This window comes from Coturnix japonica, chromosome 8 (assembly GCF_001577835.2).
Source record: "Coturnix japonica isolate 7356 chromosome 8, Coturnix japonica 2.1, whole genome shotgun sequence".
NCBI lineage: Eukaryota > Metazoa > Chordata > Aves > Galliformes > Phasianidae > Coturnix > Coturnix japonica.
The window spans coordinates 17938746-17957393 of NC_029523.1; the positions used below are offsets into that span (position 1 = coordinate 17938746).

General features: G+C 44.1%; 1 protein-coding gene across 4 annotated transcripts in view; it reads left to right on the plus strand.

The window, feature by feature from the left end:
- ST3GAL3 (ST3 beta-galactoside alpha-2,3-sialyltransferase 3) overlaps positions 1 to 18648 on the plus strand; it is a 134797-nt gene that overhangs the window by 97079 nt on the left and 19070 nt on the right. For all 4 annotated transcript variants that reach the window (XM_015870384.2, XM_015870385.2, XM_015870386.2 and 1 more), the window contains 2 exons: positions 2409 to 2595; positions 18166 to 18312. In XM_015870384.2, coding sequence (XP_015725870.1) covers positions 2409 to 2595; positions 18166 to 18312 — 334 coding nt within the window. The remainder of the gene's footprint in view (positions 1 to 2408; positions 2596 to 18165; positions 18313 to 18648) is intronic.

Genomic DNA, 18648 nt, shown 5'->3' on the forward strand with positions numbered 1-18648 from the left:
TGGTGTTATTTTTCCTTAGTAAGACAGCTGATTTCGTATCAAAGGGAATGTAACTGATCTCTGATCTTTAGTCAACCATGAGATGTGGTGGTAAATGGCAAATTCTTAGCTAATGTGAAAGAGAGAAAATGATTACTAAAAGAATTTAAGGCCAAGAGGAGATGTAATTTAGCATAGTGCATGGGAGGAAAGAATGGAACATAGTATAATAAATACCTGCTTAACTCTGGACAAAGACCAAGAAGGTCCTTTTCAGTCCTTTGTTCCTGTGAATCGTTGTTTTCCCAGCATTGCTCTGTTCAAGGCGAGGGCTGTTCAGAACAGGACGGAACTTTCACAGCCTCAGTTCACCCTGCTATTAGTGCCTATCAAAGAGCTTGTACTGCTCGTCATAGTCTGGTGACTTGCAGTGATTTGAGCTGAATTAATGCCCAGTTATAGCCCCTTCTTGCACTCAGGCTGTTCACAAAGTAACAAGAGAACAGTTTCAACCTGTCTGTACCGGGCCACCCACTGGAATTTATATCTTCTGTTTAATTTCAAAATGAAAAGTTCAACCCTTTCTGCCCACATCAATAAATCTGAGTATTTGCCAACTGAAGAGGATAAGAGGGCTGCTGAGCACCTGTGCTGGTTGCAGGTGGGGTAAAGGAGAGAAAAGTCAACTGTAAAGGTTAAGTGAAGCCAGGTGGCTGGAAGTGGGACTGGAGGAGGTGAGAGCAGACTTCTTCTTAAATGTATCCACCTGCTTCCCTTGCTCCTATGGAAGTCCTTTCTCAATAGCATCCTTTTTTATGGGCTGCAAAACTCCTTTGAAGACTTGGGATCCAGGAGGTGTAATTTGAAGGGAAAAAAACGTAATAACTTAATGGACAAAGGGGTGATGCAGCAGTATATGGAGCTTCTTGATGCATTGTGTGTTACCACGTGAGGGCCACTAGTTGTAGCCAGAATTTTCTTTATCTGGTGGTAAAGAGAATCAGATCCACCTTGACAGTTCTAGAGCAGCTTGAGGTGAGTTTCTTGCTGCTTTATTGATGAAGTGTTACAGTGTAGATATTACCCCCAGCTGTTTTACCTGGCAGGAGCTTCTTGCAGCAGTTACAAGTGCTCTGATGTGTTGAAATGCCTCCTTACAAGAGTCTGCAGAGGGAAAAAACAAGTATCTGTCAGCAGGTTGTGACTGAGACAGAGATTCTCCTCATAGTGATACGTAGTGTGATGTTGGTGCCTTGGTTAGTCTTAGAGCCAGAACTTTCCTTGCTGGATTGCTAGCACTGCCCTGGGGGCACAGAGCCTATGTGAAGTTACTGGCTCATTAGCAGGGCTCAGTGCTAAGCCTTCCATCAGCAACTCACCTTCTGGCCCTTTGCTGGAGTTCGTTTTACTTGGGGGAAATGGTTTGTTTAGTTTCCTGTCTAGATACGATGCAGGGATCCTGAGTCTGGGGAGATGTAGCAAAGCTAGCAGCAAAACAGCCAACCTTCCTTCATTCTGAACTGAATTTCAGATCTCATGTAATCATCTTCCTCCACTAAAATGTTTCCCACCTAAAATGCTTACCCGGGCTGAAAAAGACAAATCCAGATCCTCGTTAACATTTCTACATGAGAAAATCTGCAGTCTGTAAGCACTTTCCAGTGTACTGGACTACCCCAAGTCAAGAAAGCTGCAATAATTCAAGCAGGCAGCGCTGTCCCATCGGGGGCTGCTGTTTGATGTCAGCGAAATTTGTTTTCCAAAAGGCTTGAAATGTCCTCAGCTTTGGGCTTCTGGTGTTGAGTGGGCTGGCTGACACACACAGAGGGGTTCTGCACCACAGCAGTATCTCCTCTAATTTGCTGAGAGCACAGCTCAGCTTCTCCCTTCTGCTGGCATTGCAGGGCACTTTGCCTTCTGGGTGGGGAATTAAACCAGCTGGATATTGTTCCTCCTTTTGAAAAGCATTAGCTGCCTGAGTACCCTGCCCAGTCGCGCTGCAGGTGGGATGAGCACAAGCTCTGCACTGTGGTAGGAGTATGAGTCCAATTTGTTGTCTTAAAGTTCCACAGAGCTGCAGCCTGTTTCAGCACAGCCTTGCAGAAGACTAATTGATGCTTAGTTTGTCAGTCTAAATATGCAAGAACAATATTTTCCTTTTTTTTTTTTTTTTTCCTCCCCCAAAGCTTCCAATACAGTTTAAATCACAAGAGGGGACGTGTGGAAGTGGTTTGCATTATATTAAATCAAGTAATTTAGATAGCTTTTAATTAAGCTGTTGCCAGTTGGTATAAAGTTCCGTAAATGTTTACAGTGAAGAATTGCAAGAGCCGTGGCAGCTGTGTGCAGAGTCACAGCGATCTCTGCGTCACTGATGTGTGTTGTGTGTAATGGGGATTCGTGACAGCATCTTCTTTGCTTCCCTCCAGGCTGAATTCGGCTCCGGTGAAGGGGTTTGAAAAAGATGTGGGTGGCAAAACGACACTCCGGATCACATATCCTGAAGGTGCAATCCAGAAAATGGAGCAGTATGAGAAGGATTCCCTGTTTGTTCTGGCGGGATTCAAATGGCAGGATTTCAAGTGGCTGAAGTACATTGTTTACAAGGAGAAAGTGGTAAGAGCACTGATAGCTGATGCTGGGGAGGTCACCTAATGAGAAGTGGTGGGCAGATGTGATGTCCTGTTCATGTATGCCACACTGTGCTCTGTGGAGGCTTTCTCAGTGTGCCTTGCCACATTCACATCCATGGACTTTGGTTTTAATTAAGTACGTTTTACAAATACGTCTGGTCTCTGTAACTTGAGCTTGCATTGCAGATGAGGCTTTCCATTCAATAATATGCAGTGTGTGGTATGAACAATGAATCTAACTTCTATTTTAAAGAGCGCATGAAAGGAGCAGCTTTTGCATGGGTTGTTTTGCACTCGTGGGATTTAAGAGCAGAGGAAAGAAGACAAAAATGACAACAGAAGGAAATGGGCTTTGGGGGGTAAGAGTGTGATGGCAGTGAATGGGATGAGGAGGCAGCAACAGCACAATGTGTTGAAAAGGCTACAATCCATGGCTGTGATGTGACCTCTTGAATAGCACCAACCATTGTGCACTGCTCACTTGTTGCTGTACTGTGATTCATAATTTGGGCTTGGTAAAATATCATCTAGAAGAACAATATCACATATGTTTTAAAACCACCAAAATGGAGAAGACATTGTTTCCCCCATGTAAATGTTTTAACTCCATCTGTCGCATTAGTGCCCTTCTACCATAGATGTGTTACCAGTCAGTGCTGCTCTCCATAATTCACCCATCATAAGTGGAATCAGGTTGTGTTGACTGACTTCTCTTTCAGTGTGTGGTTCATCTGTATCTGTTGTCATGAAGTCCAGAATAAGTTGCTTCTATTTGGCCACAATTCTTCTTTTACAAACTGTATGTCTCTATTTTCAATTCTTTAATGACTTTTCAACAAATAACCAGGTGGATGCATCAGTGTTTGGAGGATGAGATGTTATACTGTGTGTTTGGAGATGAAGCTTGGCAGCTCACCTTATGCAGAATGAGAACAGTCTAGGAAACCAATTTTATTTAGCTGTTACATAAATGGCCTTAGGGCTCATATTTGCTCTTGTCTCACGCTGGCACCAACTTGCAGTTGTTTTTCTATTATCAGACAGGTCAAGTTACCTGTTAGCCTATGGGCAAGGAACAGTGGGATTTGGTAACATGAATAATTGAGTCAAAAGTTTTCTTTGTGATTTGTATCATGCTCTTGTTCTTCATTCTATGCAAAGGAAGGACCTTAATACCTTGGTGGCATCAGTGCTCTGCTACCTGAATGCACCGTTAGGGACTTATAGTTCTAAGGGTGGTTTAGTTTGCTTTAAAACAAGTTGAATTTCCACCTGATGCTTGTGGTCATGGGGCATTGATGGTAATGCTGTGTCCCCTGGTCCTGGAGAGTGATTACAGTTATCTTCATTGAATGCTGCAGCACCCAGTTTGGCAGAGTGCAGAAAGAACTTGAGCTTCTGTCACTGTGGGTTACTTGAATGCTCTTGGAGTTGGCTCCTTATAGTTCTGTCTTTAGAATAAGCACTATGCTTCTTTCAGTTCTTGTAGGTGATATTTCCCAGGTCTGTTAATTTCTTTTGCTCTTTTGAAAGCCTGTAGTTGATTCATATTTTAGCCTTGTGTTTTGTTAGCCTTGCACTCCTTGCCATACTATACATCCCTTGCTGTGTCTGCTTGGCCAGCATGGCACGGGGCAGCAGGTGAGTGTCCTGGTGTCCTGTCTCCCAGCTCCAGGGCTCTGCAGTTGGTTCTTTATGCCAAAAGAGGCAGTACTGTGCACTTGCTCCTATTGATTCTTTCTTCCAAAGAGCTCTTCCACTTTGCCAAGTTCCTTTGGCAAAGCTTTCCAGCATACCTACCATTCTTTCCAAATTCATGTCCTCTGCAATTTAATAAACGTACTTTTTGCTCCATCATCCAGGTTGGTAATAAAAACAGCAGACAGAGTTGGTTTCTAGGCAGACCGCAGTGCAATATGTCCTTCATTTCACTGAAAACTCCTTCTGAATAGGTGTGTTAATGGCCACTTCTGAGCTCATATCACAGTAGCGACCTTAATAAAGAAAGGTTTGTAGAGTGTTTGTGTATGAGAGATGTCAGAGGCATTCCTGAATTCCTGCCTTGCTTCTCCCCTATGGTAATTATTTTACTGTAGAAAGCAGTAATGTTTTTTTGTAAGTAATGATTTGCTTTTGACCTGAATTACTGCACATCTTTGTTTTGGGTGGGTTTTTTTGGTCTTTGTTATTTTTTTATAATTAATCTTGTTACTCTGTGCAATGCAACCATAAACTGATTCCCTTTTTTGCCTTCTTGGGGATAGGTACTACTTCTGTCCACTTTTCAATTGTCTGACACTCTACCTGTTCTACCCAAGTTCCCAAAGGGAATCATTACTGTATTTGAGGCCGCTGGGCTAGTTCATTGAATAGTGCAGGACAAAGTCTGGGTGACAGGAAAGCATCTGTCTTGTCCTCTCTGGTCTGTTCTCTCTCTGTCTGAGCTGTATTCATGCTGTTGCTGGCTCTAGCTACAAGCAGGTGGTAGCACAGCTGTCTTTTCCAATGGAGACTAATGTAGAAAGAGCTGTGTCTGCTGGCTGGGAGGAATGACCCGGCAGAGAGCTATCAGTGCTGTGGGAATAAGGTGTGGGTGTCTGTTTGTTCTGGTAGTGATTGTTGGTATTTTTATTAATGTGTGGCAAGTTCAAAATGACAGACACTTGCCCCACACTCTCTGTGGAGCATTTCTGTTTCTCTCTTGGCTGATCATCTGGAGGAAAAGGGAGATTCTCCCTTTCTTGGGTTTGTAGAGGTACTCTATCAACCCACTGCTTATTACTTATTATTAGTTATTATCTGAGATTAAGCCTGTTCTTCTGTGACGCAGTGCTTACAGTCAGGAGACTGTCTATCTCAGGACAGAGATAAAGGAGATGGAAGCATCCTGCTAAGGAACGTGACTGTTGTGGAAATGGACACAATCCTTCAAAGAATGGACCAGATTCAAACTTCTGGTGTTTCCTTTGTCTCTGAATTTGATGGCAACTACAAATGGCCATGGCACAGTCATGGTAAGATGTAAGACTTTGTGATTTCCTCCAGATGTAATCAGCCCCAGAGTGACTTGGAGTTGTGTGAACAGATGTTCTGGGCCAGGTACCATCATCCTTGCATGGTTCTTTCAAGCAAGTGAAGTTAAAGAGAGTTTATCTGTGAAAGAGTAAATGAGAGACGAGTGGCTATTTATTACCAGGGTCAGTGGTCGGATAAGCTTATTCTCCTTGCGGCTGAGAAGGATTTATTCTGTGTTATGTTAGTCTTCGTGCAACACTTGCATGCTGAAAAAGGGATAAGTAGAGAAAGGATTTTCAGGAGATGTTACAAGGAGATAATTGGTGTGATGCAGTAGCAGCATCAGAACAGTGGGGCGGAGAATAAAGGAGAAAATAATGGCATGTGTTGTGGGTAAATGGAGAAGAAGGGGTGTGAGATAGAGCAAGGTGATATGTTTAGCAGAAGGGAGTATTGCGTCATGTTGACTTAGTGTGTAGGTGTGTACAGGTGGGAAGGAAGCAGACTGGATCCCCACAGCTTTTGTATTTATTGCAGAAACATCACAGGTGTGAGTTGTTCACGCAGCTTTGGGCTGCAGTGCTGACTTGCAGTTGCTGCTGGTGCTCCCAGGCACCTTCCTTCAATGAATCAGCTGCTGCCGTGCATCCCCAGCGGTGGATTGCTCATGGACAGTCACTCAGAACTTTCTCCTGGGCTGATTTTTGGCCGAGGGATGTTACCCACACATATAATGATTCACCTGGCTCCTTACCACCACCTTGCATCACCTGGGTTTGTCAGTCATAGAATCTCATCCTGAACATATAGACTATTGGGGAAATTAGAGGAGATTTTTTCCATGTGCTTCCCTTCTCTGTCCATGTGCTTCCCTTCTCTGTTCTGCTGAAGAAGGATTAAATACCGTTACATTCAGGGTAGATGCTGTGTGAAACAGAGGAATTTACAAGCAGCAATTATGCAAACCAGCCATCACCGACTGGCACCGAATGGCACCGCGGCTGTTTCCAGAGTGCTTTTTTGCCATCATTAGTGAGTCAGAAGGAGCTCTCTTGTTTGCTTAGGTTTCAGTTCCCTGAACATCTGGCACACGGTGGTGAAGCAGCCAAGTGAGGGCAAAGGTTTCGCTAGCAATTGGCAGCCCACAAGCTTCCTTCTTGTGCAGTAATGAGCCTGTGGCCGCTTCCAGGAGCGATCTCTGCAGCCCTTGCCAGGAGGAGTCCCATATACAGCAAGCTCTGGCGGCACCTTGAAGCACTTCAGTAGTGAAAGTCATAGGAGCAAGAGAGCACCTGCCTGCCAGTGAGGCCAAAGCTGTCCCTTGCGAGGGCATGCCTCCAACATCCTGCACCCTGCAGCAGTGCTGCCTGAAAAGCAGCCAGGATGCAGCAGTGAGCAGGAGATAAGCCCTCTGCCTGTGAGGGCATTGCCTTCTTGCTCTCCTTGGACTCTGATAGAAATGGACAGAAGCTGGGCTTGCTGTCCCATCATCTGTAAGAGGAAGATTCTGATGTGGGAATTTGTCTCAAGGGTTGTCTTATTTCTTTCATTAATCTGAGTTGTCCTCCAAATAGCCATTTATGAATAGTCCTTCCAGAAGTATAATGTAGGCAGGCATGGCTGGTGAGTAAGGCATGAAGGACACGATGAGGCTTGTGCTGGGGGAGAGAGGCAAGAAAGCCTTCCCAGAGTTACACGTCCTGGGTCCCAGCAGACAGGGCCAGAGGCCACTGCCACTTGCAGGGGGTGTATGGAGCACCCAGTAGCAGAGTGCCTTGTTGAATTGTGGTGGTGGTTCAGAGCCAGGGTCGGGGCAGCTGAGCCATTACTGATGTTGAAGTGTTGGAACTTGAGGCAATTTCTTCTGGCCCCCGTGAAGCCTCTGACAGAGGAAGAAGTGATTCAGTGCATTGCTTTCTGCAGAGTGCTCTGTATTCCTTTGATGCAAAGTAGCTGGGATTTGGTTTGTGTTTCTAGAATGATTCTTGGGACCTCTCTTTCTTAGGTTTTGATCTCTTTCTTGCCATGCAAAAGACTGTGTGATGCTTGAGAGGTTGTGTCCCTATGGTCAGGACCTTCTCCCCAAGTTGAGCAATAGTGGTGGGCATGGCCCAAGGGGGCCAAGGAAGACTTAGAAATGAAAAAGTAAATCTTTGGCTTGAACAAAGGACTTCAGATCCATTTCCAGATGACATAAGAAGTGTGAGAACTGGTGCTTTGCTATAGAAGGTGAGCCATTATTTTCCAGTTGTGGTCAGAGGAGAAGTTGGAAAACAAATGTGTATGTTGTAAAACATCTTGGCCCTGCTGACCAGAAAAGGGAGAAGATCTTTGTCCTGTGCCATATAGCTTTAACAAGCTTTCAGATAGCCCTGGGGTGACGGCCTTACAGGGACTTCAGTAGACAAATGACCCAGTTTGCAACGTGGGCTTTGGGGTAGACATCCTGGCCACATTCCCAAAGGAAGGTTGTTGGTATGGAAGGTGCAGGCTGGAGCTTGCCCCTGGTACATACTTGCATGCAACAGCATAATAGGATTAGACAGGTCACTGCATAGCTGTGAGCTGTTCCCACCCAGGCATACTCTGTGTCTGTAGGTATAGTGTCAGCCATCAGCTGGTGACAGGGGTCTGCTCTGATGCCGTTGCAGCATACCTGCCAAGTATTTGATATTATCAGGTAGATTCATGCTGGACAGTAACGTTTATTCAAGCTGGTCTTCAGTAGTCCTTAAAGAACCTTTACCCCATATCTGCCAAGACAGCATCATCTTCATTTCTGACTCATAATCCCAGCTGAGATGTGAAAATCAAAGCGCTTCAGTTCGATTTTTTACTCCTCTCCAGTTCCTCTTCAGATCATTCTTAAATGAAGACACCAAAGCAGAATTACCGCCTGGAAAGACTCAATCATTGCCATCCTAGGGCACCCTTTCTGCTGGTTGCCTCGATGTCCTGCTTTATCTTGAGACTCTTCTACTAAAATTGTCGTCTTCTAAATCTCTTCTGATGTCTGCTGCCATCCAGCTGACAATTGCTTTTTCCGGGTATGTCATACTCCTGCCTTCTCCATCCATGACTCAGATGAAGCAATAATAATTATTGGAAAGAAAGGAAGGAGTATTTAGGGAATTGCTTTTGCTTTTAACCATTTCCTTCTTTTGAAAAGCCAGCCTGAGCAATGTCCAACTGCAGAGCTAATGCAGCTGTCTTAAAAAAGCATTGAGAGGGTGCTCGTGTTGTGCTCTCCCTCACCGGCAGACACCGACAGTATTTGGACGTCAAAATTACACAGATCCTGGTAGGTGCATTTCAAGGTCATAGTGCATGTAAACCCAGGTTACACTGGTAGCTGCACTGATCAAACACAGACTTGGAATATCACAAGCAGTGGAAAGGATTTCATTCCAAGTCTGATGCTGATACTAACGAAAGACATGACTCTATAAACAGCAGAGCTAACAAAAATGCCTGATCGTCTCTGGATTTATGTCCTTCTCCCTCGTGCCTCTCTCTTGCACTGCAATACTCTCAAATTTCCCCCACTTCATAAATCCTCTCGCTTCCATTTGATCCCTGACTACTGTGTGCTCCCATGATAGCCAGGCCATGTGCATTCGCTGGTCCACACATGTCATTGGGCACCTGGCAGACCAAACAAGCAGGCAAGTGCTGTGTTCACATGGCACCATCTCCCTCTGACCTCACATGCAGATGTGTGGGTCCCCTCCATCCAGGCTTTGCCCCCAGTGCCACCCATGCCTGCTGGGGATACTGCATTGCCCACGTGTGCAGCAGATGTTCCTCAATGCCAAAGCAGTGCGTTTTGAATCCAGCATGTGGGGAAACTCAGAGAACATCAACAACACTGAAATGGAGACATCACCCAGAGGGGCATCAGCCCTTCGTGCGAGCGTTAGTGGAATAAAGATGTTCTGTGTTAACACTTGAGTAGGGAGCTACAAGAATCATTTGAAGTCTGCAAAGCCTCCTTTAGTCTGAGAGATTTCAATTCAATTTATTTAGTTTATGCATGAGATCTTGGGGAGATTTACTTTCAGTCTCACTGTATCTACATAGAAGGGCCTTTTTTTTTTTCCCTCAGAAGACTTCAGTTGGAAGAAGTATATCTAAAGCTAGGCAAACAACCAAAAAAGGCAGCACACTGATATCAGTGCTATTATTTTTGCTACATCTGCCCTACAGGTTTGATGAAATTACTCTTATTGCAGATATTAAAATCAAGACTGGATGTCTTGGTAAAGTTCTGCTGAAGCTACAGAAGAGTGAAGGATTGGTAGATGCAAGAAGGGAGTGCTGCTCCCTGTTCTGCAGGATGTCTGGGGGGTGTCAGGAGGATCCCATAGCATCTTGCACAGCACTGTTACAAAACAGTACCTACCTAGTGGTAGCTAGGAGCTGAAGTGGGGTGTCAGCCTAGAGGTGTGTAACTTCCTAGGAATGTGAGCTTGTAATACTCAAGCAACAAACCAGCTGAAGTGAGCACTGGCAGCTGACAGTTACTGAAATACAGATTTCATCCCATATCTGGGAAAATTGTGTTGTTTGAGTGTACCCAGGGCTGATCTGCGCTCTTGTGTTCCCTTCTGGCCTTCCTGTTCTGTGCCTTATGGGAAGCTCTGTCTTCACTCTCTATGACCCATTTGTTGACCGAGGAGCAAGACAGCAAGCCAGTAGGACCCTTGTCAGCCTTGCATTGAAGGAAGTTAATTGCTTCATCCAACTTTCTCTTCCCAGTGCTTACTTAGCCAGATCTGCCTCTGCGTCCCAAGGGAAAAGGCTTCACAAAATTCCCCAGCAGAGCCCTTCGAAAAGCATTGCAACACCACAGGATGCTGTGATTTCACCCATGTGAGGACCCACAGAGGAAGGAGAAACATTTGTTTCATTTTGTAAATAAAATCACATGCTTTCTATCAGTGGCTGGAGAGAGGCTCCCTCTCACAGCTCCAGGAGTTTTGCTATCTGTATTTTTTTCTTTAAACAGGAAAAAAAAAAAGAAAAAATTCTGAACAGTAAATATTTATCCAAGATGTGTGGTTGTTAATGTGATCCAGTCTTCAGTCATTTTGAATGGTGTCATGATGACAGATGTTAATTCAGAAAGGAATAGATTGGACGATTTATGCCTGAAACACATGTGTTCCTTGGCGGCCTCGGTGGATTACTCGCATAGTTAGCGCTGTCTGAGCAATTTGTAACGATGTCTCTGCCTCCAAGCACTGAGGGTCCAGGATAGGGGGTTGATCTATATTTCTGGTTAGCTGTAACACAATGTGAGGTAGCTAAAGCCTCTGTTTGCTTTTATCTTCCTACATTTCTCTCTCCCCTTTTTGCTACAGCAGCATGTGGTGCTTTTGGTTCTTCCCTAGAACACAACTCCTTTCTGCATAAGAGGAAGATGTGTGCGGGGTGTGAAGCCCTAGGCAGTCTGTGCCAGCACATCATTGCTCTTTTGGAGAAGAAATAATTCCTAATATCCAACCTGAACCTCCTCTGGTGCAACTTAAGGCTACCACCTCCTTTCATGCAGTTGTAGTTGCTTGTCTTGATGGGTGAAATGAAAATAAACTAAACCGTGTGAAGCCTTGTGAGCAAGAGGGGCTCTGGGAACGTTTTGTTAGGTCAACTCAGAAGGTCTTCGCAGCTGTTTGATTTGCCATGTTCTGGCTCTTTTCAATGAAAAGAGTTCTGCACACAACTGGCAAGTAGAGCAGATGGTGGGTCTGGCCCAGGTAATCAGCGCTCTGTTTGGAAAAACACTCCAGAATAATGCTCTGTTTAGGTGAGTTTATGTAAGCTCTCATCTGTTAAGAATAATGTTGCTAAAAATGTCGTCTTTTGTAAAGCACCTATTATTAAAGCAAGCCTAGAAAGCAGAGCAGGGCAGGATCTTCCCAGTGTCTTCCCAAACTCTTGCTGTCTTGACCTTTCTGCTTTCCCCTCCTAAAGGATGCTGAATAGTTTGTATATATTCTATAGGAACACTTAGTGAACATAGACATTATTTGGCTTCTCATTTCAGCGGAGATGCCAAAATGGGAGAGGACAGCTCTTTTGTGTACTCTTGCTATAAAAACAATGTAAAAATTTTCCCTAGAGGCTCCCTTTAAGATAACTTTGGAGAGCGATGAGGGTTTCTAGGCCATAATTCTTAGTGTGGTGATTCTTTTGCCTTTTTTGCAACGTGCCAAGATTTAGTCTAAATATGTGATGTTTAATGAGACGTTGTTTGTATTCAAACTTGTGAACCAGTTCAGCTCCCTAAAAAGACTTTGTTGATGGGTTGTCCTCAAGTGCCCTGGGATACCTTCGTGCTTTGCCACCAAAACCTGCAAAGACAGCACTGTTTTCATTCTTTTTCCTTTTGGAGGAGGTTCCAGCATGTTGTTGTAAGTAGAGCAGGTAGCTGTGCTTCTAGTTGTGGTCACCTTGTGTTTTCTTCTGTAAGCATCCAGGAAAATGGCTTTGTCACTTTGTACCATCATCACCTTCGAGCTGATGTTTTCCATGCCACAAGTTTGGCTCAACTGGGAGGTTCAGCTGAAGTAACCCAGCTGTCTCTCAGGACGAGGCTAGTGAAAGTATATGATTTTCTACCTGTTGAGAACAAACAAGCAAGCACTCTCCCACCCCATTCTGAGAGACTGAAATTCTGGAATTTGGTCAGGGCTTGTTACCGTGGCAGCCTGCTGGGTCTTTTGCTATTCCTGTAAAATCCCATGGCTCAGTTTGTTCCCCTAAGGCCGTTAGGCACAGGGCTGGCAGCTCAGTTCCCTGTGCACTGAGCATGGTTTGTCCTACCAGGCTTCCCAAGCCTGTGCTGGCCAGGTGTCCTTCTCGTGCCCTCATTTGGGATGCCTATGAAACAGGATTTTCATTGCAATTTCTTCTCCAAGTGAAATCAGGACTCTGGACAACAGAGAGCAGGGTGTGTCCTTGGGACCTCCTTTCCAAAGCAGGACTCGGAGGTTGAGGGGGTGAGTACAGAAACAGAGAGAAAAGGTTTGTCACCAACAGGGAACTCTTGAAGAGTTTGCAGTTGGGTTAGGAGCGAGTGGTTCAGAAGTCCTGGATCACCTTCTGCCCTAATGGCTTATACAGCATACCATAGTCTACTGGGGCTTGTACTTGCACTTTGAGGGCTGTGCTAAGTTTAATTATTTCATTTGATGGAGTTTTATTACACAAGTTGTTTTTCTTTTTTTTTAATGTATTGAGTTACTCTGTACAATTTTTTTAAGAGCTCCATGGCTGTAAAATCAAACCGTCAGAAGCTGGGGAAAGCGCAATTTCACATTATGTTTTCAACATGAATTTGGTTCTTCTATGCAGATGTTATCCATTATTATATCCTCGCTCCTCTGGAGCAGTGCTGTCTATCTGGTGCAGAGGGAGCACTGTGATTTAATCTGATTTCCATAATGGAAGGAGTTCAGCCTTGGCGTGAGTAGTTGCAGAAGCCGCAGGACGTGTGGATAGGAAAAAGAATCGTCCCTTGATGATGGATACTGAGAATTCCTCTGGAGGAGGTGATTTGACAGGGTGAGTGTTGATGGCCTTAAGTTGCACCAGGGGAGGTTCAGTTTGGGTAGTAGGAACAATTTCTTCTCTGAAAGTGGTGATGCGCTGGCACAGAATGCCCAGGGAGGTGGTGGGGTCACCGTACCTGGAGTTGTTCATGGAAATGTGGCACTGAGGGACATGGTCAGTGGGTAATATTGGTGGTAGGTGAACAGTTGGACTAGACTATCTTAGAGGTCTTTTCCAACCTTAGCGATTCTATGATTTAGCCTTTAAATGACTAGAGTGGTGCTGAGCGAGTTAGATGAGAATTTTCCAAATATAGTTAAAGTCCTGTGGTGTGGATATATTGACAAAGTGTGTATTCAGCAGCACCAAAGCTAATGGAGCTGTGTTGTGAGCTTACCAAATGTTCTGGAAATTGAGGATAAGGAGTCTGAAGTTGAGGCAGTAGAAATTGGATGTTCGTTATTGTATTTCCTCCCCTGTAAAAATGGTGTAATACATGCCAAGTGTTGCAGAGATGTTGTAAATATGAAAGTATTGCTTGTAAAGTACTTATATATGTGGCAATATTAGAAAAAAATCTTATGGGAAAATTAGAAAGTCAGTGTTCACAACAGAAATGCTGAAGTTCTGAAATGGCGGGGCTGTCCTGCTTCAGCACTTCCTAACATGTGGTTTTGGCCTTTCAACCATGATATTCTTGTAATAGATGTTATATGAGTATGACATTTCCTAAACTATGTAATAAAAATTATAGTGAATTAAAGGGACTGGTCCCCGATGGATATAAAATATCCCATAAATAGTCGTAATATTACTGGGCCTGTTCTTCTTTGGGATTTTTCTGAAACTTGTATTGCTTGAGATTTTTTTCGTTGAAAGGTTATTATTAATGGACAAAAAGACACAACACAAACTTAAATTATCAAAGTCCATTGTTTTTCTTCTAAAAACTTCTGTCTTAAGGTATTTCAAAGCATGAAAATTTCATCAGATTTTGGCTCAAAATCCAGCTTGCATTCCGAGCAAAAGAATCTCAAGTACAGCCCATCCATCACTCAGTTCACATAGGACAAACACATCTTCCAACGCACTGTATGCAACCTATCCTTTATGCTTTAACTTTTAGAATACAATATTCATCAAAATAACCTTTGGTTCTCTTTGCAGTTAATTTGATATGTTCCAAGTTCCGTTTTTGTCACAGGGCAATCTCATTTTCAACAGCCTTTTGTTACCTTACAACTGTGAACTGTATTTCGCTCTCAGTTACGCTGATAAAACATTAAAACAAAGCAATTACTTCGGATTTGCAGTGTGCATAACCCAAAGATAAAAGTTTGCACTCATGGCCCTTTAGAGCTTTGAGCCTTCTCAACCTGGTTATCAAGCCTTAATGAAAGTAATCTCTTATCCCACATAGAGAAGTATTATTAACTCAACTTTTCCACTGAGGAAACATGGATTTTTAGTTAAAAAACAAAACAAAACACAAAGCCTCTAGGAGTACCATGTATTAAAAGGTGGTTTTGTATGCATCCTGCTTTGCTTCTGTCTTTGCCAATGAGAAACCCACTTTGGATTTCTCATTGAGGAACAGTAGTAAAAGCTAAATTTGGGGGTTTGCAACCTATTGGGAGTTTTCTTGGCCAGTATGTTCGCTGATGGTGCTGTTGGGAGATGGAATGGCCTGGGAAATTGCAGCCATTTGATTTTAGACTTAGTAGAATTCAGAGACATGAAACAAATATGATAAAAGATTAGAACTGTCATATTATTGGACGCTCCAAGAGCTACATCTTGTTGGGAGGACAAGATGAGGGAAAGGTTTGAGCACAGTGTGCAGTGTTCCTGCTTCAGACAGTGCAAGAGGGTTTTCAGTGGGGTAGATAAGAGTGGAACAAAGCACAGACTCTAGAAATTACAGATAGAGGAACTCAGAATGAGTGCTGGTCCTCAGAGCCGGGTACAGAACGTTGTGAAGGCTTCTCCATCACCTTGATGGAGATTGGGTTGGGTAGATATACATTGGTGTGTGCTCCAAGGCACTTGGAGTCCTTGTGACTGCCTTGTCATTCCATTGCTTTTGCTTTCCTTTCCTGCCCGTCTTCCTCTCCATTCCTGATGTTATCAGGGTAACAAGAGCAGTCATCTCTATTTACCACAAGTTCTTTCTCCAGTCTTGTCATCTTTCCTGTTGCTCTGCATTGCACACCCAGATTTAATAGTATTACCCCTGTTTTGGAGAGATATTAGAAATGTTCTGGGACACTCAACCTTCTCCTAGTCATAGAATCAAGGTTGAAAAGACCGCTAAGATTGTTTAGTCCAACTGCCCACCAATACTGCTCACTGACCATATCCCTCAGTGCCACTTCTCCATGGTTCTTGGACACATCAAGGGACGGTGACCCCACCTGGGCAGCCTGTGCCACTCTTTCAGAAAAGAAATTGTTCCTGATAGTCAACCTCCTCTGGAGCAACTGAAAGCCATCACTTCTTATCCTGTCTTTGCTCTTCCATTACGGTATGCTTCTTGGCTGAGGGTCTGAGTATTTTAGTGTACGTTGTGATCCAGCTTAGTGAATAAGAGATAGAAAGCTGAATGGAGACAAAAAAGCCTCCAACCGTCTGTCCCTGTTACCCTTCTGCAAATAGACAGAATGAGGACTATAGCAGCTAGCTGAGGTGTGCCATTCCTCATCACGTCCTCATAACCTACCATCTCTGCTGTGTTTGAGCTGCCGGATCTGCTGCTTGCCTCCTTCCCATGCCTGCTGCTCCCATCTCCCAGCATCAGAGGGACAGAGTTCCCTGATAGGAAGCAATAGCTTTGGAAACCTCAGTGAACATCTGTGTCCAATCAGACCGCACATCTCCATGCAGCCGAGCAGCAGCGGTAGCAAGGAGCCTTGGCACGGGATGCACTTCCGAGCGTGCAGCCCCGAAGGGGTTGAGTCAGGGGAGCAGCCTCCCACAGCTCACAGCCGGGATGGGCTCCGTGCTGGAGCTTGCCAGTGACAAGCTGCACAACAAAACCACAGGGCTCGAGATGGAGCTTGAAATTACAGCGTTTGGAGAGCCAAAACCACAAGGCTGCGAATTTCAGTAATTATAAGATGGGAAAACAGTTTTTAGTTCTTTGTGAGGAAGGAAAATCCCGGGGCTTTTGCCTACTGTGTAGGTAGAAATCTGAGAGCCATCTGCTGAGACTCCCATCTCTCCCTTGGATTGTTTTAGAAATAAGACGGTAAATGTGCCAAAATGAGAGATAACCTGAGATGTCCTTCTATAGGCAAAGGGGATTTGTACCAAAACAGTTACAGGGAAGAAAACAGAACAAACAGGAATTAACACCGGGAGGACAAAGTAGAGCAATCTGAGATAGCTGAGGCAAGTGGCCGGGGAAGCAGTTTGAATGAATGACAAGAGAAACAGCCGCACCGATGGGACTGAAGTGGGCAGTTTGTATTAGAACTGCAGCCAGCATCTGCATTTGTGTCACACTTGCATTAAACTAATCAGCAGGAGGACAAGTTTGGTGCTAACAGCTCACAGCACTGGGAAAGCAATCCTCTGTAATATGTGTTGTTTAACTTTTCTGGACAGCTCAAGCGACAGAAAGCATGAAAATCTGAAGCCTTTCTAAGCTTTCTTCTTATTTCTTTAGCATTTTATGTGCAATGTGGACTCTTTTTAAAGCACAAAACTTAAGCAGGCTCCCTTCTGAAGTTTGAATCCAAGCAAAAGGCAGGTTTTGTCCACTTTAAGTAGCTTGCAGCCTGATCTGTGTGCAAAATTTAAGCAATGCCATATTTAGAGTTGCATGTGAAGCTCTTAATTCAACATATAAATTTATTTGAGTTCCAGGGTCACACGCTGTTTTTCCAGGGAGTGCCTGCTTAAACCCATGGAAAGATGGTACGATTGAGTGAGAAGCTGTGCAAGATCTTTGTTTATGGTCTTCATTTCTGTGAGGTGGCAAGTGTGCTTAACGTACGTGGAATCTGCATTTCCTTTTATTCTCCCCTGGAACTGGCAGACTTTTGCTTTACATGTGCCTTTTGGAATATTCCAAAGGGTTCGTATTTATCCATTTTTAAATGGATTTTCACAAGGAGGCAAAACTCAGCTGATGTAGCAAATACCTTCAATATATTGTGAACTTTAAGGGTCCTTGTTGTGGTCAGAAAAAGCGTATGGTGCTTGGGCAGCTTTGAGATGGGATCAAAACAGACATTTGGCTGTCTAAGACTGTTGGTTCAGATTAGAATGTGCATTCTATCCTTGAGAGAGGACTTGAATTTCCTCATTGAGTTTGCCAAACTATTGCCTTTTTAAGGTAGGAAGCATCTCCCAAAAGCTTCATTCTTAAGGATCTGAAAATCCATATTGGGAAAACATAAAGAAGGTACTTAGTTGTTGGTTCTCCTCCTCTGTCATCACAATCTTCACAACTCAAGAAGGAACTTTGTAAGCTTACGACTTAATTCACCAAAAACATAATGAAAGGTAACAAACCTCAGGTAAAGCAAGAAGCGTGCAGCTCATACTCAGCACTGTGTGATCGTTTTTAGCTCTCTGAATGCTCTTAACAACATTTGCTTTCCAAGAGTGCATCACCTTGTGGGCAGGTAGGACTGAGCGCAGCGTGTTCTGAAATGCTTAAGCCATTAATCAAACCAGCTGAAGTGCCATTAAGAGTGAAATTGTGGCACCAAGGTGGAGGTTAGCCATGCTGAAGCCCAGGCCCCTCTGTTTTCCTTGCACTTGTCATCCAGTCTAGCTCAAGTGCATCCGCACGTGCTGCTGTCGCCCATCCAGGGTGTACCATCCCACTGTAACCTTATACTGGTGCCTTGTGGCAGCGAGTAGTGACAGCAGGAACTGCTGCCAGAGGTGCATTTCTTTAATTGTAGCAATCTGCTATTTTCTGTTGTTCTCTACTGATTTGTTGTTTCATTTTTTTTCCCCTTTTTGTTACCAGAGCGCCTCTGATGGCTTTTGGAAGTCAGTGGCGACCCATGTCCCCAGAGAACCTCATGAGATACGTATCCTGAATCCTTACTTCATCCAGGAGGCAGCATTCAGCTTCATTGGACTGCCTTTCAACAACGGCCTGATGGGCAGAGGGGTAGGTATAAAAGAGAGCAAGCAAATTCAAAGGGGAGGATGAGAACAAGCAGCAGACTTGGCTGTCATAGTTCTTTTCCACTTGGCTTCTACCATCAGATGTTGAGGGGAAGGGACTTTGGCTCCATTATCTGAAATCACTAATATTGCTCATCCTGTATTCTAGGTTTATAGTAAAAGAAGGTGAAGGCTGGTTTACGAGGCCCGTGGTAGCAAATCCTGTTATTACAGTGAGAGGTTTTAGTTTCAGAAGCTTGCAGTAGAAAATGATGTGACGTAGTTTTAGGCCCTAGTTACTAACAAAACACTTTTATGATCCTTCTGGTATCTCCAGCCT